Source organism: Thunnus maccoyii, chromosome 18 (assembly GCF_910596095.1).
Source record: "Thunnus maccoyii chromosome 18, fThuMac1.1, whole genome shotgun sequence".
In the NCBI taxonomy this organism is placed as follows: Eukaryota; Metazoa; Chordata; class Actinopteri; order Scombriformes; family Scombridae; genus Thunnus; species Thunnus maccoyii.
In genome coordinates this window covers 11,943,556-11,971,389 of record NC_056550.1, presented here as the reverse complement: position 1 = coordinate 11,971,389, position 27,834 = coordinate 11,943,556, and the positions used below count along the sequence as shown (strand labels likewise).

General features: G+C 36.3%; 1 protein-coding gene and 4 gene segments (V, D, J or C); all 5 read right to left on the bottom strand.

The window, feature by feature from the left end:
• Positions 1 to 522: 522 nt before the first annotated feature.
• Positions 523 to 6,511, bottom strand: LOC121883813. The segment is given in 6 exon segments: positions 523 to 887; positions 3,801 to 3,999; positions 4,087 to 4,191; positions 5,128 to 5,552; positions 5,828 to 5,892; positions 6,183 to 6,511. Coding segments are annotated over 3 exon segments (426 nt in total).
• Positions 6,512 to 7,599: 1,088 nt separating this feature from the next.
• LOC121883811 lies at positions 7,600 to 8,065 on the bottom strand (the record flags this gene model as incomplete). The annotated part of the segment is given in 2 exon segments: positions 7,600 to 7,925; positions 8,017 to 8,065. Coding segments are annotated over 2 exon segments (366 nt in total), but the record flags the coding sequence as incomplete, so codon positions are not given.
• Positions 8,066 to 12,853: 4,788 nt separating this feature from the next.
• LOC121883771 lies at positions 12,854 to 21,911 on the bottom strand. The segment is given in 2 exon segments: positions 12,854 to 13,268; positions 21,869 to 21,911. Coding segments are annotated over 2 exon segments (351 nt in total).
• Positions 15,638 to 16,226, bottom strand: LOC121883795. The segment is given in 2 exon segments: positions 15,638 to 16,084; positions 16,178 to 16,226. Coding segments are annotated over 2 exon segments (363 nt in total).
• Positions 21,912 to 22,793: 882 nt separating the features above from the next.
• LOC121883895 lies at positions 22,794 to 27,054 on the bottom strand (the record flags this gene model as incomplete). The annotated part of the gene is made up of 7 exons (XM_042392353.1): positions 26,982 to 27,054; positions 26,376 to 26,846; positions 26,159 to 26,286; positions 24,927 to 25,014; positions 24,645 to 24,721; positions 23,187 to 23,235; positions 22,794 to 23,095 (listed from the first exon to the last, which is right to left on the bottom strand). Coding segments are annotated over exons 1-7 (1,161 nt in total), but the record flags the coding sequence as incomplete, so codon positions are not given.
• Between the last annotated feature and the right edge of the window lie 780 nt (positions 27,055 to 27,834).

Below are 27,834 nucleotides of genomic sequence, written 5' to 3'. Positions count from 1 at the left end.
GAGGATGAGAGAAGGAGGACATAGTTTTTGTTCATCCAACTTTAATAAAAATACACAACATCTTCTTCAGGCTTCCTGCTGTTCATCTTGAGATTTACTTCAATAATAACAGTGAAAAAGTGACATTTATATATTTCATTTGTTAATAAGTAAATGCATCTGGCACAGTCTTTTTCCCTAAAACATATTGTTAAGGGTGTAAAATGCCTCAGTTTCAGGAATGTATGTGGTTTTGATTATGTATTGGACAATCAAAACTTATGTTTCTGACACAAACAAATCAGTGCTTTTGATTTTTTTTACAAAGAATACCAAAATGTACATTTTTGAATCACTGTATTTACAGAGCAAAATTTAGGTTTCAAGTGTAATATAATGAATTCAATCATCAGCATTGTATGAAACCAAAAATAGTCTTTTTACATCATCTGTAAACCTTGCAAATACACAAAAATATATCTTCATCAAATAAAAACATTTTTCTATTTTAGTAATATATATTTATGTAGGTTACAAATCAGACTTAAATATTCAGCCAATCACTACTTTTCATCACTGACAGTTCATCACAATCAGTATTGCAAAAAAGTGATAATAAAGGAATGAATGTTATTGAATGTTATCAGTGGTGGTTCTAGTGGTTATGAATGAAAACAAAAAAAACCAAAACATTAAAATCAGCAATTCAGGACAATTATTATTGCTATTTAGACCATTGAATGTTCCAAGTCTTTGAGGTAAATAGAGGAAGTAGTTTTTGTATGAGTCTCCTATTACTGTCTCTCACTGTGTCTCTGGCACAGTAATACACTGCTGTGTCCTCAGTCTTCAGACTATTCATCTGTAGATAGAGCTTACTGCTGGAGTCATCTCTGGAGATGGTGAATCTACCCTGGACTGACTGGGAATAAGAGACAGCAGCACTGCCTGTGTGTATAAAAGCAATCCACTCCAGTCCTTTTCCAGGAGCCTGTCTGACCCAGTTCATATGGTAGCTGCTGAATGTGAATCCAGAGGTTGTACAGGTCAATCTGTGGGATTCTCCAGGTTTTTTAACCACTGGTTCAGATTCTGTCAGAGTCTGACCATCAACACCTGTCAGGAGAAAAAAGAAAACATAACGTGAATGAAATCTGAAATGAATTATATGTCAGGTCAAGATCAGTGAAAATCTTCACCTGCCCAGCAGATAGTTAGAAGCAGCAGTCCTGTCCTAAAGTCCATCATGTTAAACTGTGTCCACTGTTCTCTGTCATCCTCTCTGCAGTCAGATAAGTAGAGATGGAAGACTTCTGAGTTTTGCATTGACTCCTCCTCACAGGGAGAAGTGAACTGGATTGGACTGGATTACTTAGTTCTTCTATTTATCACTTTGAGGTGAGGAGTTCAGTCTGAAGTTTCCAGACTGAATTTGTACTTAAGCATGATATATGGTTAATTTAGTGAACTTATAATGGTGCTATGATTTTATTTAAAATGACATTTTAAATAATCTACCATTTAATCATGTATTATTGTAGATAAACTGATTATATTCTAATATTGCATTTTTCAAGGATGAGATTTTACAATAAGTTGAATTTGTCTAATAATAGATGAAAACTTATTATCATCCACAAAAACATGAATAAATAGAATTAATTGAAAGTTATGAAGAGTCTGACATCTTAAAAAAGAACATGTATGTATACTTTTAATAAAACATGTATTACTGTATATGTAAATTCATCATTTGCCAACAGGAAGTGAAGTGACAAAAAAAATATGTAACAGTATGAGATTTTTGCAGCTGTGTGGAGGTTTGGAGTTTTACATAAAATACTTTTTTGTTGTATCAGTGTTGCACATGTTTGAAGCCACAGACATTCAGAGCCTCTAGAGAGCTGCTCAGATACTGAAATTCAAGTTAAAAAAAAAAAATGTTGCTTTAGGTAAGAAAAGAATTAAAATCTTTCTGAAGAGCCGTCGTTAGGATTCTTTGTTTAAAAACCCAATTAGCATATTATTGGTTCCAAGAAGGTGTTTGGGTGTGAAGGAACTACATCATTTTCTTGAACTAACTGAACTGATGACATGATTCATGTGAGTTAAAGGGGGTCTGATGAGTACTGTAGGATTTTGTACAGCTGCTCAATCAACTCAGTCACTGTGAGTCTCGAGCACAATAATAAACAGCAGAATCTTCAGTCTTCAGACTGTTCATCTGCAGATACAGCTGCTCTCTGCTGTTGTCTCTGGAGATGGTGAACCGGCCTTGAACTGACTGAGAGTAGTATTTGCTACTACCACCAGTATTGATAGTTGCAATCCACTCCAGTCCTTTTCCAGGAGCCTGTCTGATCCAGGCCATCCAGTAGCTACTGAATGACAATCCAGATGTTGTACAGGTCAGTTTGTGGGATTCTCCAGGCTTTTTAACTGCTGGTTCAGATTCTGTCAGAGTCTGACCATCAACACCTGCCAAGACAGAAAAAGGAAAATAATCAGTTGATTTAAGCTGGTCACTTTTTATTAACAACTTCAACTCAAGATCTGTGAAAATCTTCACCTGCCCAGCAGATAGTTAAAAGCAGCAGTCCTGTCCTATAGTCCATCATGTTAAACTGTGTGTCCACTGTTCTCTGTCATCCTCTCTGCAGTCAGATAAGTAGAGGTGAAAGACATCAAGGTTTTGCATTGACTCCTCCTCACAGCAAGCAGAGAACGAGATTGAAATACTGAAAATTTGCAATAATAATTTCAATATAAAGTTCATACTTATTATCATTAAGTTTTAATAGAAAAAGTACCTCCTGAACAAATGTTGCTTTTTTTGTTTTTCTGACAAAGTGCTCATAACATTCAGGATGTCAGGGGGAAAGAAAACCCCAGTAGGAATATAAGTGAAGAAAACTGATGAGAATATGTGAAAAATATGAAAAAGAAACAGGTAAATATGTGAAAAAAGGTCAACACTAATCTACAATACAAATAGGACTAAGACATAAAACCTGTTTTAATTTATCAATCATTTAGACCAAGCAAATAATTATGTTATTGTCAGTTATTAATGACATTATTTTATTTTAATACCACAGCCTATTTAACTTACTTACAGTTTGCTGATATTTTGATCTACTGAGGTCACCTATAATGTTTGCATCTATACTGGAGACAGATCGTACCAAAGACTGTGAAAGTGTTCTGTAAAGCTCTTGTATTCTCACAAATAAAAGGAGAAAATGTTACATTTCTTGTCCTGTTCAGTCCTTCCTCTCATTGTTAGTCCAGACTGACAAAAGTAATTTATGTGGATCCCCAAGCTGAAACTAAAACTAAAAATGACATAAAGAAACTTTTATGTTTCATTTCTTGTTACATGAATTGTTTTTAAAGTGTTGTTGTCCACTGAAATAATGCTGCAACAAATTCACCACTTGAAATATAAATATTGTGAGTCAAGAAGAGAGAACACTTTTTGGTAAATGCCTCCACTGTATTATTTAATATTATTATAATTATATATTATGATAAGTCATGACATATTTATTTTACTTTTTATGGTTAAATATGATCAAATACTGTTTCCTGCTATTGTAACAGTGAACTGGTGTTATTAGTATATTAGTGGTCTGAGGGCTCCTCCTCTGGTGGCTTCATGTTACAAGTGTTCAGGCACTGAGGGGTTTTTGTTCAGGTCTGCTGATGGTTTGTGTTATTGTGGGTCTCTGGCACAGTAATACACAGCAGTGTCTTCAGGCTGCACATTCTGTCCATTTAGAGTCACTGTGTTGCTGGAAGAGTCTAAGTCGATACTGAACTTGTTCTTTAGTGAATCTTTGTAGTGAGAGCCTCCAGTATATCTCATTCCAATCCACTCCAGTCCTTTCCCTGCAGGCTGTCTGATCCAGGCTGTGTAAAAGCAACTAACAGAATAAGAGACCTGACAGGTGATGGTCAGACGTTGACCTGGCTGCACAGTCACTGAGGCTGGCTGTGTCAACTGTTGACACTTCACACCTGCGAAGAAAACAAGAAAATATTTTGTGACAAATTATCAAAAAACAGGAAGAACTGCTGACTATGAAAAAAAACAAAGAAACTCACAGGATCCAGCTGCCAACAGCAGCAGCAGAGCTACAGAGAACATGGTTTATGGTGAAACTGATGTGCTGTGATCTCCACTGACAGTCTGATGTAAAGTTTTTATATCTGAGAAACAAGGAGGATCACTGAGTTTGCATAGAATCAAACACATGAAGCATTAATGTTGGTCTAAATGGAGACTAATAGAAGAGTCTGATGACCGTTATTACTGTATATCTGCAAAGTGAAAACACAGCTGGAAATCACCTCTGCTTTACATGTGATATTCTAATTTCATTACATTTATTTCATTATTTGTTGACTTTTCTTACTTATTTCATTCATACAGAAATACAACAACAGCAGCAGGATCATGTAAATATCATGAAAAGTTGAGTTTGCATAAAAGACATTGAATGGTTTCAGTGTTTTCAGATGTTTGAAGAAACACACACAGAGAAACTTGGACTTTATAGATTACTGCTGTCTTCTCTCAGCAATGGTTTCAATGAAGCTACAGTATGTGATGGAAGAGTCAGATTTTTCATTTATATTAACATTATATTTTTTGTAATGAAATCTTACTTTTAAAGCTACATCAGTGGTACTCAGATGACTGTGTTGTGTAATTGTGAATTAGTTGACCTGAGGACATTAATAATGTGAGACTGTGCAGAGTCTATCAGTGAGGATGAGAGAAGGAGGACATAGTTTTTGTTCATCCAGCTTTAATAAAAATACACAACAGCTCCTTTAGGCTTTCTGTTGTTCATCTTGAGATTTACTTCCTGTCTGTTGAGATGATGAATTGACACTGACAGACTGAGCTGCAGTCACTGCTGATGGTAAATATCATATTGAGTCAAAATATATGATTCAAAATAGGCTCATTCAAATTCAGAAATGACTTTTGTTTCAAGCACATTTTGACACCATGTACATGACAAGCAGGAGAATCAGGCTTTAGTTCAGTGCAGGATTCAAGTGTCAGTCAGTTAAGATTAATGAGAAAAGCAGATCTGAGTGTTTCCTTATTGTAAAAGAGAGAAACTTGACACTGACCTCTAGTGATTTTGTAGAGAAATCTACAACTGTTTTTTCCCTCCTTCATATTATGATTCCACATGATTTATAGACATTATGTTGTCTTCATTTACAGAAGGTTTACAGGTCCTTTTTAAGAAAACATCTGAATTATTATTTGTAGTAGTTTGTATTTTCTTTATTTCATCTTAATCTTAACAGCAATCTTAACAATCACAGGGAAAATGCAAGTAAAATGAATGTAAAAGAAATAGGATGTGTTGTAAAAATGTTGATGAGCAATATCTTTTGAACAGACTCCAGCAATGTCATTGTTTCCTCCTGATATTCAACTGTGAACTATAGCAAGATGTGAAGAGGACAGCCAGGGTGGTAGTGAAGTCAGTCAGTCTCCATCAGCAGCATCCACTTAGTCGTACACAGGATCTCAGGTTCAGGTTCTCCTGATGAGTAATAAAACACTGAATTAACAACAATTGTATTACCTTAAAGTACTGTTTTTTCTGTGAAAACTAAACTTACACAACAGAGACAATATCGTTTCTGAGTTAGTACATGAGAACAGATCTAATCAGATGACTGCTGAGATGCTTGTGGTTAAGCCAAAATAAATATAAAATATAAATATAAAATATCTACAAACAGGCACATAGTATGACAAGCACAACTGCCACAAGAGCTAACTAACTTGGCTTTGTCAATGGATTTTAAATCTTACTTTACACAGTGAGACCTGAGATGATGGAGAGACTGGACTCTGACATCAGCAGGAGTTGTCATCAGCTGTGAGGAGTAGAAAGAAATGATGAAGAAAGGCATCAGGATTTAGAGCCGTGCATGACTTTGGAAAACATTGCTTTTACTGAGAGTGATTACTTTTTAATTAATAGTCCTATACACGCAGGCGCGCGCACACACACAAACATACATAAATACATATACATCTTGGAACACATTAATTTCACACAGTTTGGTAGTAGATGATAGACTATCAGAGCATTTTGCCATCTTTATCAGACCTAACGTTAGAATAGAATAAATAATAAACTATTAAGTTACAGTGAAAACATCACCGTTTTCTTAACAGTGTTGAGTTAGCCAGGGGGTGACACGGGCTAAACACACATAACAGTGCTCTCACATGTCCCAGAATTTATAAAGCTAACATCTGTAACGTTAAGGCGTGTTGACAAGTTTCGTAACATGAAGCTGTTTCAGTTTAACACAATGCAGTCAGGTTGGATTTCTGTGGATTTCTGTTAGCTAACAGACCACTAGCTAACATAAGAATGTTAGCACAGCACACTTCTGAGCAGCCAGAAATCGATGTGAATAATTTAAGTACAAAAACTAGCTTGGTGTAATCTCTGGTGTTAGTCAGGACCGAGTGTTTTAATGTTGAAGACACTTATTGATCAGCTGCTGATGTCAGTGACTCCTGCTGCTGCTGCTCTGGACTGACGGCTAACGTTACTCCTCACCACGCTGCAAGAAGTGCACTGTCCACACTGCAAAAAATATCTGTTGAACATTCGACTTTGTGTTCTCCCCTATCTTCCAGTGCTCATTTCTGAATGTTCCGAGTTTGTTGCGTCCTTTATTTCAGAGGACTCTGCAGTTAAATGTTAGCTGGTGAAGTTAGCAAGCTGTAGTAGGTCAGAAAGTCCATCTATGATACCGTCTGACAACTTTACACCGAGCAAAAACAGACAAGAACATGAGCACTCTTAAGTAAAAAAAAAAAAAAAAGATAATGTAGTGAACCAAAGAGCTGTTAAATCCCAAACCGGCTGCAGTGAAGTAAATTACTTTGGCGCCCAGACTGACTCAGTGACGCTGTTCAAATTTGAGATCATGTGATGTTTTTCTTTGGTTCAACCAATCAGTTCACGACTTCACTGACAGCCTGTCATGACCGTAGACTGTGGTCATGACATAGACTGTATAAAAGGTTATGACCTGATAAACGTTGAGACAAGTTTAAAACCTGAAAGTAACAGCCTGCAGAAGCATGAACAAACAAGGTCATCCTGAAGTATTTGATAAGTAATTCATATGAAAAGAATAATTATTTCAAACTAAGGTTTAAATTATTTAATCTGCACCATGAATTTGAGGGTTTTATTTGAAGGTATTACAAAATAATCTTCAAATTAGTGATTTTCTTTACAAAAGGGAAATTTGTTACCTCATATAGAGTAACATAATGGTGTCTGCAGTAGTATCAATATTACTGTGATTTTCTACAGTAACATGATGGTTACTGTGATTTTCTACAGTATCATAATGGTTACTGTTATTTTCTACAGTAGTGTGTTCACCACTGTGATTTCTACAGTATCATTATGATTACTGTGTTTTTAGGCCTAATATACAATACTATACTGTAAAAATATTCACCGTAATTAACTGTGCAGAAACACAGTAAATTACTGTGGATTTCACATTAATTTTTTACAGTGTACTGTAGGATTTTGTACAGCTGCTCAACAAACTCAGTCACTGTGGATATCGAGCACAATAATAAACAGCAGAATCTTCAGTCTTCAGACTGTTCATCTGCAGATACAGCTGCTCTCTGCTGTCGTCTCTGGAGATGGTGAACCGGCCTTGAACTGACTGAGAGTAGTATTTGCTACTACCACCACCATTGCTGATAGCTGCAATCCACTCCAGTCCTTTTCCAGGAGCCTGTCTGATCCAGGCCATCCAGTAGCTACTGAATGTGAATCCAGATGTTGTACAGGTCAGTTTGTGAGATTCTCCAGGCTTTTTAACTGCTGGTTCAGATTCTGTCAGAGTCTGACCATCAACACCTGTCAAGACAGAAAAAGGAGAATAATCAGTTTCTTTAAGTTGGTAACTTTTTAACAACAACTTCAACTCAAGATCTGTTAAAATCTTCACCTGCCCAGCAGATAGTTAAAAGCAGCAGTCCTGTCCTATAGTCCATCATGTTAAACCGTGTGTCCACTGTTCTCTGTCATCCTCTCTGCAGTCAGATAAGTAGAGGTGGAAGACATCCAAGCTTTGCATTAACTCCTCCTCACAGCAAGGAGAGAACTGCATTGAAGTGCATAAAATGTGCAATACTCTTTTACCTTGCACAAAACAAAAGTCGCAGTGGAAAGTAAACAATTTGTCATTTTCTTTGCAGTTTGATCAGTGAAGTTGGAAGTCAGCCAAGTTTTGAATTGACTCGTCCTCACATGGAGGATAGAATTTGGTCTTTTGTTTGTTGTGCAAAACAATAATGTAATAATTTCAACACAAGCTAAATTAATTTTGAATTAGAAAATCTATATTTGAAACTTCTATTTAATCAGAATTGTCTTCAAAAGTTGAATTTTGTGTTTGAAGTTTGAGTTGCAACCATCTCGTGTTGTTGGATATCAGAGTATCACTCAACAAATACATATTTTAAACACACTCACAACTGAATTATCATGACACAAAATCTTAACTTTGCTAAAACATGAGATGAATCTCACCTCAGATAACTAAAATGATTTTCATACACATGAACAAAAACCAATGGCTGCCTACAAGAAAGGACATCTAAAATCTGATGAACCATTTTTAAAAATGGTGAGCATTAATCTACAATATGCAGAGGACTAAGACATCAAACAACCTGTTTTAATTTATAATCATTAATAATAGTGCAGAGCAAGAGAATATTAACACTATTGTTAGTTTTATATAACTTTATTTTATTTTAATACCACAGCATATTTAACTTATTTACAGTTTGCTAATATTTTGATCTACTGAGGTCACCTGTAATGTTTGCATCTATACTAATGAAGTGTTCTGTAAAGCTCTTGTATTCTCACAAGTAAATGGAGAAAATGTTACATTTCTTGTCCTGTTCAATTTTTCCTCTCATTGTTAGTCCAGACTGACAAAAGTAATTTATGTGGAGCCACAAACTAAAACTAAAAGTCACATAAAGAAAGATTATTTATGTTTCATTTCTTGTTAGATGAAGAGCTTTTAAAGTGTAGTTGTCCACTGAAATAATGCTGCAACAAATTCACCACTTGAAATATAAATACTGCAAGTCAGGAAGAGAGAACACTTTTTGGTAAATGCCTCCACTGAATTATTTAATATTATTATAATTGTTGTTTCTTTCTTATATTATAACAGTGAACTGGTGTTGAAATCATTAGTGGTCTGAGGGCTCCTCCTCTGGTGGCTTCATGTTACAAGTGTTCAGGCACTGAGGGGTTTTTGTTCAGGTCTGCTGATGGTTTGTGTTATTGTGGGTCTCTGGCACAGTAATACACAGCAGTGTCTTCAGACTGCACATTCTGTCCGTTTAGAGTCACTCTGTTGCTGGAAGAGTCTAAGTCGATACTGAACTTGTTCTTTAGTGAATCTTTGTAGTCTGTGGTGTATCCAACACGTGCACTTCCAATCCAACCCAGTTCTTTCCCTGGGATAATAATCTCAAATCTTGGCAGAGAAGTTGAAAGTGTTTTTTTTTTTGTTTTCTTGGCAAAATTACAAAAAAAAAAAAAACAGTTTTTTTTCTTTGTATGGAAAGGAAAATGTTTTTTTAGTGTAATCAATAAGAATCATAAAACAATGATATAAAAATATTTAAATTAATCACATCCTTGTGGTCTGGAAAAGTCAAGCATCTCAAATGCTCCTTTATACTGATATATATTTCAGGTCAAAAACATTTAAACACCCAACAACTTCTCTGTCAGAGAGTAACTGGACACATATACTCTGCTGAATATTATTCATTTAATTTTATATTTACAACATCTGCCTGGTTGAGTCTTGCTGGTTGCTGGGAATTTGTGCAGGTCTGTTGGTGGTTTGTATCACTGTCGGGCGACGTACACAGTAATACACAGCTGTGTCCTCAGACTGCAGATTCTGTCCTTTTATTGTCATTGTTCTAGCAGAAGTGTCTCTGCTGTAGCTGAACTTGTTCTTCAGAGCATTATTTTGATAAAAGTCACATCCTCCCCACTGATGGAAAATCCAGTCCATTGGTTTTCCTTCACGCTGTCTGATCCAACCTGTTGCATAGCTGCTATCAGTCAGAGAATAACCAGAGACCTGACAGGTGATGGTCAAAGACTGTCCAGGCTGCACAACCATTGAGTCTGGCTGGATGAGATCAATACTGTACACACCTGTGGAAAGAGAAATCAACATTATCTCCATCATTCATCTGACTATTCAGTGTTTCTAATGTGTCTATTAGTGTGAATCCACTGAAAGCTCCTCACAGGATCCAGCTGCCAGCAGCAGCATCAGAGCTGCAGAGAACATGGTTGATGTTGAAGCTGAACTGATGTGAGCTCTTCTGTCCTCTCACTGACACACACACACACACACACACACTTCACTTCCTTATGAGTCACATTTATTTGCATATTGTTGAATAAATAATTATCTATTTCTTAGAACTTCTATTTATCACTTTGAGGTAAGGAGTTCAGTCTTTCTTATCAAGTGTCCAGACTGAATATGTACTTAAACATGATATATGGTTAATTTAGTGAACTTATAATGGTGCTATGATTTTGTTTAAAATGACATTTAATATAATTAACCATCTATTAATGTATTAATGCAATTAAACTGATTTTAATCTAATATTAAGTGTTGCAAGGATAAGATATTACAATAGTTGGATTTGTGTAATAATGGATTAAAACACATTATCATCCACAAAAAACTGAACAAAAAATTGATAAATCGTTTTCAAAATCTGTCTTTGGTGACTCTACTGTAAATCTATGTAAGTTTAAAATAGTCTGACATGGTGGAAATTATATTTATGTCTACTTTTAATTCTAAAAATATTGTATTTATTGACTTTACCCATATAGTTAAATTCATCATTTGCCAACAAAATGTGAAATGACAACAGAACAATGTAACAGTATGAGTTTTTTGCAGCTGTGTGGACGTTTGGAGTTTTACATAAAATACTTTTAATGGTTTCAGTGTTGCAGATGTTTGAAGCCACAGACATAAAGATAAACTTGAGCCTCTAGCGAGATGCTCATATACTGAAATTCATAAAAAAAAAGTTTACATGAGAAGAGAATTAAAATCATTATTAACAGTTATTGTTAAAAATGATTCTCTCTCAGGAAATGTACTTTAAAACCAAATTATAGTATCACTGTTTCCAAAAAGGATGTTTGGGTTTGAAGGAATTACATCATTTTCTTGAACCACAAAAGCTGAGAAAAAACATTAATCATGTGAGTTAAAGGGGGTCTGATGAGTACTGTAGGATTTTGTACAGCTGCTCAACCAACTCAGTCACTGTGAGTGTCGAGCACAATAATAAACAGCAGAATCTTCAGTCTTCAGACTGTTCATCTGCAGATACAGCTGCTCTCTGCTGTCGTCTCTGGAGATAGTGAACCGGCCTTGAACTGACTGAGAGTAGTATGTGCTACTACCACCATAACTGCTGATAGCTGCAATCCACTCCAGTCCTTTTCCAGGAGCCTGTCTGATCCAGGCCATGTAGTAGCTCCTGAATGTGAATCCAGATGTTGTACAGGTCAGTTTGTGGGATTCTCCAGGCTTCTTAACTGCTGGTTCAGATTCTGTCAGAGTCTGACCATCAACACCTGTCAAGACAGAAAAAGGAGAATAATCAGTTTCTTTAAGTTGGTAACTTTTTAACAACAACTTCAACTCAAGATATGTAAAGTTCTTCACCTGCCCAGCAGATAGTTAAAAGCAGCAGTCCTGTCCTATAGTCCATCATGTTAAACTGTGTGTCCACTGTTCTCTGTCATCCTCTCTGCAGTCAGATAAGTAGAGGTGGAAGACATCAAGGTTTTGCATTGACTCCTCCTCACAGGGAGGACAGAACCGGATTGAATTTTTGAAATTGCTATACCAATTTTGATATTAAGTTCATACTTATTATCATTAAGTTTTAATAGAAAAAGTACCTTCTGAACAAATGTTGTTATTTTTGTTTTTCTCACAAAGTGCTCATAACACTCAGGATGTCAGGGGGAACGAAAACCCCAGTAGGAATATAAGTGAAGAAAACTGATGAGAATATGTGAAAAATATGTAAAAAGAAATGAGTAAATATGTGAAAAAGGTCAACATTAATCTACAATACACATAGGACTAAGACATAAAACCTGTTTTAATTTATCAATCATTAAGACCAAGCAAATAATAATGTTATTGTCAATTATTAATAACATTATTTTATTTTAATACCACAGCATATTTAACTTATTTACAGTTTGCTAATATTTTGATCTACTGAGGTCACCTGTAATGTTTGCATCTATACTGGAGACAGATCGTACCAAAGACTGTGAAAGTGTTCTGTAAAGCTCTTGTATTCTCATGACTAAAAGGAGAAAATGTTACATTTCTTGTCCTGTTCAGTCCTTCCTCTCATTGTTATTCCAGACTGACAAAAGTAATTTATGTGGAGCCACAAACTAAAACTAAAACTAACATAAAGAAAGATTATTTATGTTTCATTTCTTGTTAGATGAAGAGCTTTCAAAGTGTAGTTGTCAGTTGAAATAATGCTGCAACAAATTCACCACTTGAAATATAAATATTGTGAGTTAGGAAGAGAGAACACTTTTTGGTAAATGCCTCCACTGTATTATTTAATATTATTATAATTATATATCATAATAAGTCATGTTATTTTTGTTTACTTTTTTCACGGTTAAATGTGTTCAAAGACGGTTTCCTGTTATTGTAACAGTGAACTGGTGTTGAAATCATTAGTGGTCTGAGGGCTCCTCCTCTGGTGGCTTCATGTTACAAGTGTTCAGGCACTGAGGGGTTTTTGTTCAGGTCTGCTGATGGTTTGTGTTATTGTGGGTCTCTGGCACAGTAATACACAGCAGTGTCTTCAGGCTGCACATTCTGTCCATTCAGAGTCACTGTGTTGCTGGAAGAGTCTAAGTCGATACTGAACTTGTTCTTTAGTGAATCTTTGTAGTCTGTGGTGTATCCAACACGTGCACTTCCAATCCACTCCAGTCCTTTCCCTGCAGGCTGTCTGATCCAAGCTGTGAAATAGCTGCTAAGAGAATAAGAGACCTGACAGGTGATGGTCAGACGTTGACCTGGCTGCACAGTCACTGAGGCTGGCTGTGTCAACTGTTCACAATTCACACCTGTTAAAAGAAGAAGAAAATTGTGACAAATTATCAAAACAAAAGAAAAACTGTTGACTATTACAAATCCAAAGAGACTCACAGGATCCAGCTGTCAACAGCAGCAGCAGAGCTACAGAGAACATGGTTTATGATGAAACTGATGTGTTGTGATCTCCACTGACAGTCTGATGTAAAGTTTTTATATCTGAGAAACAAGGAGGATCACTGAGTTTGCATAGAATCAAACACATGAAGCATTAATGTTGGTCTGATTGGAGCCTGATAGAAGAGTCTGATGAGCCTTGATGAAACATTTTAAACTGCAAGTTTTTTTCACTGTAATCTATAATGAGTCCTTTTCAGTGTTATTTGATGTTACACATGTGCTTGTAGACACTGTGGTTACAGACAAATATTAATTTCAAACACAACAACATACTTGACATTTATTGTTCAATAGTTCATTATTAATGGTTATTTAATGACACACACATTCTTCACACAATATCTCTGCATTTAGAAACAACTGTTCACTTTATCAAATAATATTTTTTCTGCTTTTATTGTAAACTATTTATACCCAAATACATTGTTATGACACCAAATTGCGCAAACTCTGCAAAATAACATGGTGATGGTGGATTAGGATTGTTGATACTAAATTAATATTAACTTAAAAAATAAAAACAATAAAAGAAAGAAAGTTTATGTGGATCTGATCCTGCGTGTAGAGGGATGTAGCTACATTTTCTTTCATATTCTGATTTAGAAAACTTTACTGCCTGTTTTATTGCATCAATCAGTCAATATTTGTTGAATTGAAGTTTATTATGTGAATGTTGTGAGTTCTTGTACAGCGTTGCTTCCTCTTGTGTCACTGTGAGTGTCGAGCACAATAATAAACAGCAGAATCTTCAGTCTTCAGACTGTTCATCTGCAGATAGAGCTGCTGTCTGCTGTCGTCTCTGGAAATAGTGAACCGGCCTCCCTGACTGGGAGTAGTAACTGCTGCCACCGTCATTTCTGACAGTGGAAATCCACTCCAGTCCTTTTCCAGGAGCCTGTCTGATCCAGGCCATCCAGTAGCTGCTGAATGACAATCCAGATGCTGTACAGGTCAGTTTGTGGGATTCTCCAGGCTTTTTAACTGCTGGTTCAGATTCTGTCAAAATCTAACCATCAACACCTGTCCAAAGAAAAAGGAAATTAAAGTGAAATAAACTGCTGATACCAATAAAAGCTCTGCTAGATTAAGATCTATAAAAATCTTCATATGCCCAGCATAGAGTTAGAAGCAGCAGTCCTGTCCTATAGTCCATCATGTTAAACTGTGTGTCCACTGTTCTCTGTCATCCTCTCTGCAGTCAGATAAGTAGAGGTGGAAGACATCAAGGTTTTGCATTAACTCCTCCTCACAGGGAGAAGTAAACTGCAGTGGATTTGTCTCTCAGTTATTTTTTGGTGAAATTAGAGAATAGATGCTCACTGAAGAGGAGTCACTCCTCTACAGAGCTCTTTGCTATTTGTTTTTGACTCTCTGTGTTGTTGTATTTGTAAAAAGATTGCTACAGGAGCACAATTATTTTCCAAAGTGACAATAATTCTAATTCTAATAATCTAATTAACCCTATTTGTAATAAAAATGCTGGAAATATTCTTCTTTTTTCAGCTGGACAACTAACAAACTCACTGTACTGAAAATAATAAAGCAGCAAATGATTATGAACAAATATATATAAATAATCTATTCTATTGATCTGTCACAATATTTGTGATCATGTTGACTGTTAATCACAGGTTAGATAAGTAGATACTTCAGTTATAAAAAAAAAAAGGCAAAAAGCTTTTGATTTGTCAAATATCTTAACGCAACACAGATTTTTTAACTGTAAAATGTCCCAATTTTAGGATTTTTTGTAAATGTAATTATGTATAGCAAATATTCTTTTTGTTAGCTCATTGTTCTACAATCTCAAAATTGTGTGAAATTGTACAAATGACTTAATTACACATTTTTGTATCACATGCATGATCTTTATGCATGTAGTTATTAAAACATACAATTACAGTTTCACTATATGCAAAACATTTAACTATCATTGTCATCTATCAACAGTCTTTTTACATCTCCTCTAAACATTGCTTCCAAGAAACAAAATATAAAACATCTTTTTTCTATGAAGAAAGAAATATGTCTCTACTTTAATTTTCTATATTCATGTAAGTTTCTACTGAATTTAAAGAGCAACTTGTAGGTTGAATCACTGGATTCACAGTTTATGTATCACGAAAATTATCCTGTAAAATGTTAATGTATGATTTCATTAGTTCAATAAAAAATAAATTAGACAATATAACTCCTAAATATTCAGATAATAACAACAGAATTTCTGTGTCTGACAATAAAACAAATGTTCATCACAGTCAGTTTTATAAGAAAGATGATACTGAAGGAATGAATATTATCAGTGGTGGTAAATAGAGGAAGTAGTTTTTGTATGACTCTCCTATTACTGTCTCTCACTGTGTGTCTCTGGCACAGTAATACACTGCTGTGTCCTCAGTCTTCAGACTGTTCATCTGTAGATAGAGTTTACTGCTGGAGTCATCTCTGGAGATGGTGAATCTACCCTGGACTGACTGGGAGTAATAGATAGGAGAACTGATTGTGCCTATAAAAGCAATCCACTGCAGTCCTTTTCCAGGAGCCTGTCTGACCGAGGCCATGTAGTAGCTACTGAATGTGAATCCAGAGGTCGTACAGGTCAGTCTGTGGGATTCTCCAGGCTTTTTAACCGCTGGTTCAGATTCTGTCAGAGTCTGACCATCAACTCCTGTCAAGACAGAAAAAAGTAAACAGTCACTTTCTACATATGTTGGCAACAATTTGAAGACAGATTCAACCCAAGATCTGTAAATATTTTCACCTGTCCAGAAGACAGTTAGAAGCAGCAGTCCTGTCCTATAGTCCATCATGTTAAACTGTGTGTCCACTGTTCTCTGTCATCCTACCATCCATCTGCAGTCACATAAATAGAGGAAGATATTTTGCATTGACTCCTCCTCAAATGGAGGAACTGGATCGGACTCGGATCTCAGTTCATGTTTGGTGGAGAATGTATGTTCACTGTGCAGAAATGAATCCTCCAAACTCTTATACCTCTAATCCCCTCAGTTAATTTTGAACACTGCAGTACTGTAAATGCTTGTCAACTCACTCATAAGGATTGTGATTCAATTTTCTTTAGAAAAAAAGAAAAATGATTCAAAGTTTTCAGTGCCTCTAAGGTATGTGATTGTTTAATTATACTGGAACAGAATAAAAGTTAAAAAATAAACACTTTACCCCTTAATAAACATATTTCTCTGTGTCATCTTTGTAAAAGGCACCACATCAGGTAACAAAAACACCATAGTGAAGAAAATGTGAATGAGTATAGAGGAACATGTAATATATGCAGATCAATTTTGACATGAACCAGTGTGAAAATAGTCTGATGTCAGATAAAAACCAATCCAATCACTTGTGGTCTTTCTTGACATTACTTCTAGTGCACATGATTTATCATGATCAGTATGAGGATCAAACCCAGTCAGTTCTAGACTGCCCTCTAGAGGTTTGAAAGAAGTCAATGTGACCTGTGACACCTCATTTTCTACATGCGTGTTATCAAAAATCTTCTTTTTCTTATTGGTTAATTATTCTGCTCATTTTGTGTGCTTCTTGTTGTCATTTATTTTTTGTTGTATGTTCCTAAATTATGTTTGCTCGTTTTTTGTTTTTTTTTTTCCTTTTTTTATTGTTTGTTTTTCTCTTTAAGTTGAGGGGAGGTCAGTTGTATAAGCTTGTGGCTTCTTGACCTCTCATGAAACATCTCTTAACTTTCATTATCTGGATTCATTATCAGTATGTTTGTGCAAAAAAAAAAGAAACAGAGACATGTCTCAGCGTGTAAGAAGACATGAATTTGCATGACCTTAGAATTATAAGGTTCCACTTGACATTTTTGGCAAAACTGAATTATACACATGAAACTACTCTTACATTATTGACCCTAATTTGACAAAAGAGGAGGTTCTATCTCAGAAATCAATCTTAAACTTGGTGCCAAGAGGTTTGATCTGCAAAGCGCCAATCAGCGCTTGTAATGTATGGGAATATATGGGAATGAGGTGGCTGTGGCTCAGGAGGATGAGCATGTCATCCATCAATCAGAAGGTCGGTGGTTCCTTGACTCTTGTCTGCATTTCGAAGTGTCCTTGTGCAAGATACTGAACCCCAAATTGCTCCCGATGGTTGCACCAGCATCCTGCCTAGTAGCTTGTCACCATCAGTGTGTGAGTGTGTGTGAAAGGGTGAGTGAGCAGCAGAATATATAGAGCTTTGGTTAAAAGCGTTATATAAACAGCCATTTACCATTCACTATGTCGACAGGAGGACCAATCAGGTTCTGCCTCTTTACCATGTGACCTCACTGCTCTGTGACTGTGGTTAAAGGAGCTGAAAATATTATGAATTGTTGATAAATCTTAAGTTTTGAGACCTGCAAACTGATTCTTTTATCAGAATAATTATGTATGACACTGATACAAACACCAACTGAGTTGAAAGTCAGTTTTTTATCTTGTTTGAACTCAGTAAGAAGCAGATATTTACCTTCATCTACCATGCTAGTCAGCAAGCTTTCTAAGTATGATTACTTTATTATCATGTTATTATTAGTGACTTAAGTTGCTATGACTACTTCAAAAATGACAGCATTGAAAGCCAAAATGTTAATATGTAAGAATATGAGATACATTCAGGCTGCTACAGTAGCTGTTGATGCTAACGCTATCTGCATGCTGCTAACTGGGTTTGTGTCTGTTTAATGTTATTACTTGAGTCCTGCAGCAGACACAGTGATGACAGTGATTACATTCACAGTTCAGACACTGACAGAGACCCCAGTTTGTCAAAAAAGAAGTAACAAACAAAAAAGTAAATTTGGAAGCCGAAAAAGACAAGAAATGCTCTGTAGAGAGGAGAAACAGACAGACAGCAGCAAAAGACCAACAACAAAACAAACCAAATAAATGGATGGCCATAACATTAACCTATCATACTGTCGAGTTATCAAGGACAGTGAGGAAAATGAGCTACTTCCCGGCAGCAACTCCTATGGTCTGCCCACCAGACTGATGCGGTCTGTCTGAGACCCAATGATTTGCACTGTGGACCAATGTAGCTATTATACATTTTGAAGTGAGACTGTGTTGACTCATGCCTAAACCTAAGCAACCTAACCAACAAATGAAACAAGTCCTAGCCAATCAGAGGCAGAGTAGGGCGAGTAAGTCTGTCGCCATCCAGAGGAAAAAAATTTTGCCTCCAGCATGAGAAAGTTCTATCTGCAGTCTTGCACTAACGTTTGTAACACTTTCGTCTCCTTGTGGACTTGTGTCTTTCATTGGCTATTGTGGTCCTGCTTGAAAAGTAGTGACGTAATCATTCAGATTTTAACTCCTAAATATCAAACATGTTTGAAATTATCGGGGCGGCCCTGATGAGTCTGCAAGCAGTTCTGGAGGTTTAAGATTGGATCTGTAAACTCCTCACATTAGCAGATAATCTTAAAAAAATTGAACAGCTTCAGTTATACTGTAGTCTTCACATTATAATAAATACATTGGGGGTTAAAGACATTCTTCAATAACAGAAAATATATGTACAAATATTTTTTCTTACTCACTGTAAGTATGTATGTATTGTATTTGCTGCAAAAAGAAATACAGTGACAGCAGTCAGGATCATGTAAATAGTGTGAAAACCTAATCTTGCATAAAAGATTTAACGGTTTCAGTGTTTGCAGGTGTTTGAGGCCACAGACATGGAGCCTCGAGATAAACAGCTGCTCAGGAACTGAAACCTGTGTGACGATATGCAAAAAACTAAATCCTGTAACTTAGAAGAAAACTATTTTAGTTCATGCATTGATGAAATACTTTCTTTAGCAATAATCATCACATTTTGCCTTTATCTGTGGTGGTTACAGATGTGTTATGAATAAAAAACTAAATCAACTATAAAGCAGTTGGTTGACAAGGTAAACACTGTAAAAAATAAACAAAACAAATAAATAAATAAATAAAGACACAATTTATGTGAATCTGATCCTGCCTGTAGATGGATGTAGCTTCCTTTTCTTTGTATTCTGATTTAGAAAACTTTATTGCCTGTTTTATTCTGTGAATGTGGAGATAAGTCAGACAGATGAGTAGAGGTGGAAGATGTATAAATGTTTGCATTAACTCCTCTTCACAGGAAGGAGAGAATCAGACTATTACAATGTATAGTCAGAGTCGTGACTCTTGCCAAATTAATTAATACTTTTATGCAATGTGAATTTAAAATTTGCCCTGAATTTGATTCAGAAGTTACATTTTTTGGTCTGATTTTTGATTTGTTGTCGTGAAAAAGATTTTTATTGTAAGTTTTTTTTTTTTTTTTTTTTAAAGTAATAACATTTCAAAAGAAAAATCCCAAAACAGTGCACACTACAAGCAAAAACTGTACTGGAAACAACTACTGGAAAGTTAACCATATACAAAAAAAGTTTTCAGCCAACTCTGAATTGCTGGATGCCAGAGTCTCCCCAGAGCAAATGAGCAAAATAATTTCTGTTCTTATCATGACACAAAATCTTAGTTTTGACAAAAATAAATACTTAATAGGATATATGATATGCTGCTTTCCTATCTCAAACAAGGTCTACAAGGTGATTTTCATACTGTACATGAACTGAAACCAATGGTTGATTGAACATCTAAACATTGATGAATGTATTGAAGATGAAGAATGAAGATGACGGGTTCTAGTGTGTTTTTTTCTCCAGCTCACAAAAACAGGAAAAAAAACAAAAACAGGAAGTTGGTTGATCATTAAAAAAGCTTAATTTTCTATAGTTTTACATAGACATGATACATGATACATGTCACAGGGAAGCCCTGTGCCCTTAAGGCACATATGCCACACACACACACACACACATGCATCAGCAGCCCTCTCCTCTCAATCTTACTGTTGGTCAGAGATTTTTATCCCAAAGTTTGTTTACTTAGTGTGTAGGTGTTTGCTAACATTGACTTGCATTGACAATGCACACATTTAAAATGTTGTGGTAAAAAAGAAGACACATTGTAGTTGTGTTATAAGTACTCAGTTTATTGAGTTTAAATTGTGCTTCAGCTGTTTTCTCTGCTGTGCTTTCTCTTCCTCTGTCAGACCAGGAACTGGCAAACTGGAGCCAGTGCAGTTCATCTGATTAAGTAGAGGGGTTCTCAGGGGAAGAGACTAAGTGTGGTAGCGTGGGAGGGGTGTTTTGCCTCTTTTGGGGTATTTGACTGTTAAAGTAATCTTTTTAAGGAAAAACACGTTTTAGACTAAACTTCAATGAATTTCTATTTGACAGTATATTGTTATTTAACACTGCTGTCCTCGTTAGTGTTTTGTAAGAGATAATTGATATTGTTCTCTTGAGTAGGTGGAGTCCACCTGTATAGGAGGGAGAAGTCTGGGGTGACTCGAGGCTTTTCTGGTCATACAGAGACAGACACAGCTTCAGTCTGCAGCTCCTGCCTTGGGCCTAATCTCAGGGGGTATAATCAAAGTGCAGTTTAGAGTTGATTTCTTTATTTGTGTGTGTGTGTATTCTCCTATTTTTGAGAAAAGGGTTATTTTTTTACTTTTGGTTAATTAGTTTTTGTTTTTTTTTTCCATTTTGGCCAGATATTCATGTCCACTGTAAATATCTGCACACTCCACTGATGGCAAATAAAATTCACTTGGACTGCTGAACTCTGCCTGTACCTCCTCATTTTTTGTGCCTGGCTGCTCGGCCAGCCCTCACAATACATGACACCATGACGGCTGAAGAGAAGTGATTCAGTGAACTTACTAACACTGTAGCTATTCGGATTATAATATATTGTTAATCTTTTTAAATGATGAAGTTATGGAAAAGACATGACTTTTGGGGGTTTCACTGCTTCCTTTTAAAAGCAAGGTGCATGTTGAAATGTTGCTGTTATTCGTTCCTAAATATTCTACATATTGACATTATGAGTCAGAGAAAGACTATTTAGCAAAAGCATTGACTTGTGCATTTTTAGCTGACACCAATCTCTTTTAATTCATAATGGTTTAAGGTTTAATAATGTCTAGTAGTGTAATCCATTTGTTCCATAATGTCATATATCAGTGATTATAATGTTCTAGTATATATATTATTGCATCATGCAATCAATGTTTTTTATTACTCTTTTTTTCCACATTCACTCAGTCTATGAGATTCTCCAGACCTTTTAACCACTGATTCAGACTCAGTCAGTGTTTGACCCTCAGCACCTACAGAAAGTTAAACTGCTCATTAGCTACTGTCATGCAGCCATATTTTCTTTATACCAGGTTTGTCAGAAAAACAACGGTTATCCAGAATGCACAACCATTGAGTCTGGCTGGATGAGATCAATACTGTACACACCTGTGGAAAGAGAAATCAACATTATCTCCATCATTCATCTGACTATTCAGTGTTTCTAATGTGTTTATTAGTGTGAATCCACTGAAAGCTCCTCACAGGATCCAGCTGCCAGCAGCAGCATCAGAGCTGCAGAGAACATGGTTGATGTTGAAGCTGAACTGATGTGAGCTCTTCTGTCCTCTCACTGACACACACACACACACACACACTTCACTTCCTTATGAGTCACATTTATTTGCATATCGTTGAATTAATAATTATCTATTTCTTGTTACTTCTATTTTTCACTTTGAGGTGAAGAGTTCAGTCTTTCTTATCAAGTTTCCAGACTGAATATATAGTGTGTACTATGATATATTGTTAATTTAGTGAACTTAAAATGGTGCTACGATTTTATTTAAAATGAATTACCATTTATTCATGTATTATTGTAGATAAACTGATTTTAGTCTAATACTGAGTGTTGCATGGATAAGATTTTGTGTAATAATGGATAAAAACACATTATCATCCACAAAAATCATTAATAAATAATTATCAAAATCTGTCTTTGGTGAGTCTACTGTGAATGAATTGAAAGTTATAAATAGTCTCACAAGGATATGTATCTGTAATTTTAATTAAACATTTATTACTGTATATGTAAATTCATCATTTGCCAAGTATTCTGCAGCTGTGTGGAGTTTTACATAAAATACTTTTTTGCACATGTTTGAAGCCACAGACATTCAGAGCCTCTAGAGAGCTGCTCAGATACTGAAATTCAAGTTAAAAAAAAAAGAAAAATGTTGCTTTAGGTAAGAAGACAATTAAAATCTTTCTGAAGAACTGTTGTTAGGATTCTTTGTTTAAAAACCCAATTAGCATATTGTTGGTTCCAAGAAGGTGTTTGGGTGTGAAGGAATGACATCATTTACTTGAACTAACTGAACTGACAACATTATTCATGTGAGTTAAAGGGGGTCTGATGAGTATTGTAGGATTTTGTACAGCTGCTCAACCAACTCAGTCACTGTGAGTCTCCAGCACAATAATAAACAGCAGAATCTTCAGTCTTCAGACTGTTCATCTGCAGATACAGCTGCTCTCTGCTGTTGTCTCTGGAGATGGTGAACCGGCCTTGAACTGACTGAGAGTAGTATTTGCTACTACCACCACCATTGATAGCTGCAATCCACTCCAGTCCTTTTCCAGGAGCCTGTCTGATCCAGGCCATCCAGTAGCTACTGAATGACAATCCAGATGTTGTACAGGTCAGTTTGTGGGATTCTCCAAGCTTTTTAACTGCTGGTTCAGATTCTGTCAGAGTCTGACCATCAACACCTGTCAAGACAGAAAAAGGAAAATAATCAGTTGCTTTAAGCTGGTAACTTTTTAACAACAACTTCAACTCAAGATATGTGAAGATCTTCACCTGCCCAGCAGATAGTTAAAAGCAGCAGTCCTGTCCTATAGTCCATCATGTTAAACTGTGTGTCCACTGTTCTCTGTCATCCTCTCAGCAGTCAGATAAGTAGAGGTGGAAGACATCAAGGTTTTGCATTGACTCCTCCTCACAGAAAGCAGAGAACTGGATTGATCTTTTGAAATTTTGCAATACTGAATTAATATATTAATACATTTTAACAGAAACAAAAGTATCAAAGTAACTCTTGAATACGTGTTCATGTTATTCTTTGTTTTGTTTTTTCTCTCAAAATGTCATATATTCAGGATGTCAGAGAACATAAAACCCCAATAAGCAAAAAGTGAAGAAAACTGACAAGAATACATGAAAAATAACAACTCCTCAGTACATAGATGTTATTAATACCCATCTTCTTTAGTCAATAAAAATAAAATGTCCAATGTGAAATATAAACTTTGTTTCTTGTGTCAAACAAATATCAGTGAAAACTATAGTAACCAGTTTGTCTCTCTCTCTGCAGTCGGATCAGTAAAGGTAGAAGACAACCAAGTTTTGAACTGACTCGTCCTCACAGACAAAACAATGATTGAAGAATTGCAACATCAGTTAAATGAATTTTGATTTAGTTCATCTAATTTTGAAAATTGTACTTAATCAGAATTCTCTTCAAAAGTTGAATTTTGTGTCGCAAGTTTGAGTCACAACCAACTTGTGTTGTTGGATATCAGAGTTTCCCCCAACAAACACATATTTTTAACACACTTGCAACTGAATTATCATGACACAAAATAACTTCACTAAAACATGAGATGACACTATGTTTTCTATTTATTAATCTTAATCTCATCCACCGGGAGATAATTTGGGGAAATGCATGTGGCAATGTTACCTCTTGCATGTCTTTTTCATAAAAATAAAAGTTTAGACAAAAATAACATATTATTATTGATTTTTTTTGTCATAAGAATACACACTGTGACATAATACTAATTAAAACATCAAAGTATCTACAGCAGCATGAAATCAATTCTTGTTAGAAAATAAATGAACAACATATTTTATACTTTCATACTATAGGTTTTTACATTACATACATTATGGTTTATTTCTGTTTATTCTTTCCTTTTCATGACAGTGAACTGGTGTTGAAATCATTAGTGGTCTGAGGGCTCCTCCTCTGGTGGCTTCATGTTGCAAGTGTTCAGGCACTGAGGGGTTTTTGTTCAGGTCTGCTGATGGTTTGTGTTATTGTGTGTCTTTGGCACAGTAATACACAGCAGTGTCTTCAGGCTGCACATTCTGTCCGTTTAGAGTCACTCTGTTGCTGGAAGAGTCTAAGTCGATACGGAACTTGTTCTTTAGTGAATCTTTGTAGTATGAAGCTCCAGTATATCTACTTCCAATCTACTCCAGTTCTTCTTGTCTGATCCAAGCTGTCCAATAGCTGCTAACAGAATAAGAGACCTGACAGGTGATGGTCAGACGTTGACCTGGCTGCACAGTCACTGAGGCTGGCTGTGTCAACTGTTCACACTTCACACCTGTGGAGGAAAACATGTTGAGTGTTGAGTCAATGTAACAACAGTGAACAGTCAGTGTGCCAACTACATTAAAACAAAATGTGAAGTGACAACAAAATCATGTAACAGTACAAGTTTTCTGCAGCTGTGTGGAGGTTTGGAGTTTTATATAACAGTCAGTGTGCTGTGATCATGCTGTCAGTGTCTCTGCCTCAGTGAGACTCACAGGATCCAGCAGCAGCAGCAGCAGAGCTACAGAGAACATGGTTGGTATTGGAGGTGATCTGATGGGAGCTTCTCTTCTTCTGCTGCAACTGACAGCATGATATCAAGTGTTTATAGCAGACTGTGAGAAAGTTCACTTTGCATAAAGAAGGATACTGACAGGCTATAAAAGAGGGATGGACTGTTGTGTGACACACAGTCAACTTGGAATTGTGTTATTGGCATTTATTTTGACACATACAAATGTATTATTTAAAACAGTAACTTAAAGTTAATGTTCTTTCATTCTTCACAAAACTTCTAACACAAGTCAGACAAATGCATTTAAACTCAAATAAACAGACAATTTAATTTTTCCATTCTGCCTCAGTTACAGAGAACATCAGAGATACACAAGAGCATATCTGAGATAATAACGCTGTTTTATCATATTGTCTAACCATCATTTCTCAAATCATATCATATCATTTCTTCAAACCTTCTCCTGTCCTTAATCAGGATCTTATCTCTGTCAGGTAGTCGAGTAATGTACACTGAATTGTCCAAATTTGTAGCCCATTGTACAGGTTCAGTTATTATCTGACTTTCAAGGGAAAAAGCCACAAATTTCTGGCAACATATTAAACAATATAAAAGTGTATGCACCCTTTCTCTGCTTAAAGAGTTTAAATAAACACTAGTTAGTCCTTGGCTCTAGTAATGCTATGGTTTTAAAATAGATAAATAAGTATAGTTCTGCATTAGTGTTATTTGTAGTAGTATAAAGAAAGGCATTGTTATTACAATGATACATCTGTTAAGATGGATTAAAAGAACTGTGTCAGTGATACACAGAGGAGAAAAATAGATGTTTTAAGTCTTGAATAACTTCTTTTCGGTTTTTACTGTTTGTTAATGTGTATGTGCGTGTTTTTGCATGTGACTGTATGGTCCAGCATTTACTCTTTACATACTGTACTGTATTACTCTACTTTATTATTTCCATACAACTGAACACACAAAACAAGTGAGATAGTTGGGGTCTATCAGCCCAGTAAGGATGAGTACTGTGGCTCTCGAGCACAATAATAAACAGCAGAATCTTCAGTCTTCAGACTGTTCATCTGCAGATACAGCTGCTGTCTGCTGTCGTCTCTGGAGATGGTGAACCGGCCTTTAACTGACTCAGAGTAGTAGATGTAGCTACTGGTCTCACTGATGGTAGCAACCCACTTGAGTTATTTTAGCTCAAACAGCAGCCTGTTTGATCCAAACATCCCAGTAATGGCTACTGAACCCTGAATATGTGCAGATCAGTCTGTGAGATTCTCCAGACCTTTTAACCACTGATTCAGACACAGTCAGTGTTTGACCCTCAGCACCTACAGAAAGTTATACTGCTCATTAGCTACTGTCATGCAGCCATAACATCTTTATCCCAGGTCGTCAGAAAAACAACGTTTGTTCTTACCTGTCCATTTAATTGACAGGATGAGAAAAACAACCAAATAATCAGGTCTGATCATTGTAGTTTTATTCCAAATCATATCTTCTACTGCCACCTGTGGGTCTTTGTAAAAACATCGTCTGTAGAGTTTTTGTAAAGCCTCTCTGCTTACTTTAACCAGTGTGTATTTGGCACAGTAATACACAGCAGAGTCCTCTGGCTTTAAGTTGGACAGTCTCAGATACACCATGTTATTGCTGTTATTTCTGGTGATTTCTATTCGTCCTTGCACACTGCTGGAATATTCAGTTCCACTTGCATCGCCATAAATGAGCCCCATCCATCCCAGTGCTTTTCCTGCAGGTTGTCTGATCCAGTTCATACTGCAGCAGCTAAATGTGAAGCCAGATCCCCTGCAGGAGAGACTGAGAGTCTCACCAGGCTTTTTCACTACTGAACTGGAAGGAATGGACTCTGTATTCTGACCTGTACAACCTGATGAGATGAAAGGAGAGATGAACCACAGAAGAAAGTGAGACAGTCATCTGGCAAGTTTTCTGGTATCAGTGACTGACCATCAGTTGATGTTGTCTGATAAAAGATAAAACATCAAGAAGCAGGAGAACTCACAGGACAGAGAGAGAGCAACCAGCAGAAGAGTGAGTGTGTTCATCATCCTGAGGCTGGAGATGTGACCTCTGATGCTCCACAAGAACAACAAGACCAGTCAGCAGGACAGAAGTACACTGCACACACTGAAGATTTGCATCAGAGTATCATGGGGAGGGAGTGGCTTGTTTACTGGCAGTCTGTGTTACGACCCTCGACAAACAGCTCGCCCACAGAAGGCCCAACATAATTAAAAGTCAGGATTTCCCACAAATATTGAACAAATTTATTAACAAAAACAACAACCAAGTAACAAAAGCTGGTGAGCCGGCTAAAATTGACAAAAAGAAGAGGAGACACCCAGACCAGCCCACAAAGGGCCGTAGAATCTGGGCTCTCCTCTCTGACCTAAATCCACAAAACTAAACCTGACAGAAATACAGCTGCGAAAAAAAAAGGCTACTGGACTCACCAACCCAAACCAAGAAACTACCAAAGGCAACTACAACATAACAGAACAAACACAAAAAAACAAGCTGCTGCTGATCAGGCTGGGAAGATGAGAGAGAGAGTCCAAGCCCTTCGTTCCCTCTTTGTAGGCCCTCCCCTCAATTATCCACTCAGGCCTCCTGGGAGAGAGAGCACAAACAAAAGGATCAGTAACAGGACTATACATATCCCATCCAGCAGGGGGGGGAGTATGTAACAATCTGTTATAAGTTATGACTTGTCCTTCCATGTGGAATACAACATCACATCCAGAGACTTGAGCACTTTTTTATTTATACTTTTTGAAGTTTTGTTATAGACCCAAAAATAGTCAGAAAGATTGTATGGTACATGTTAAGTTGTAATCATGTATCAATGATATGAG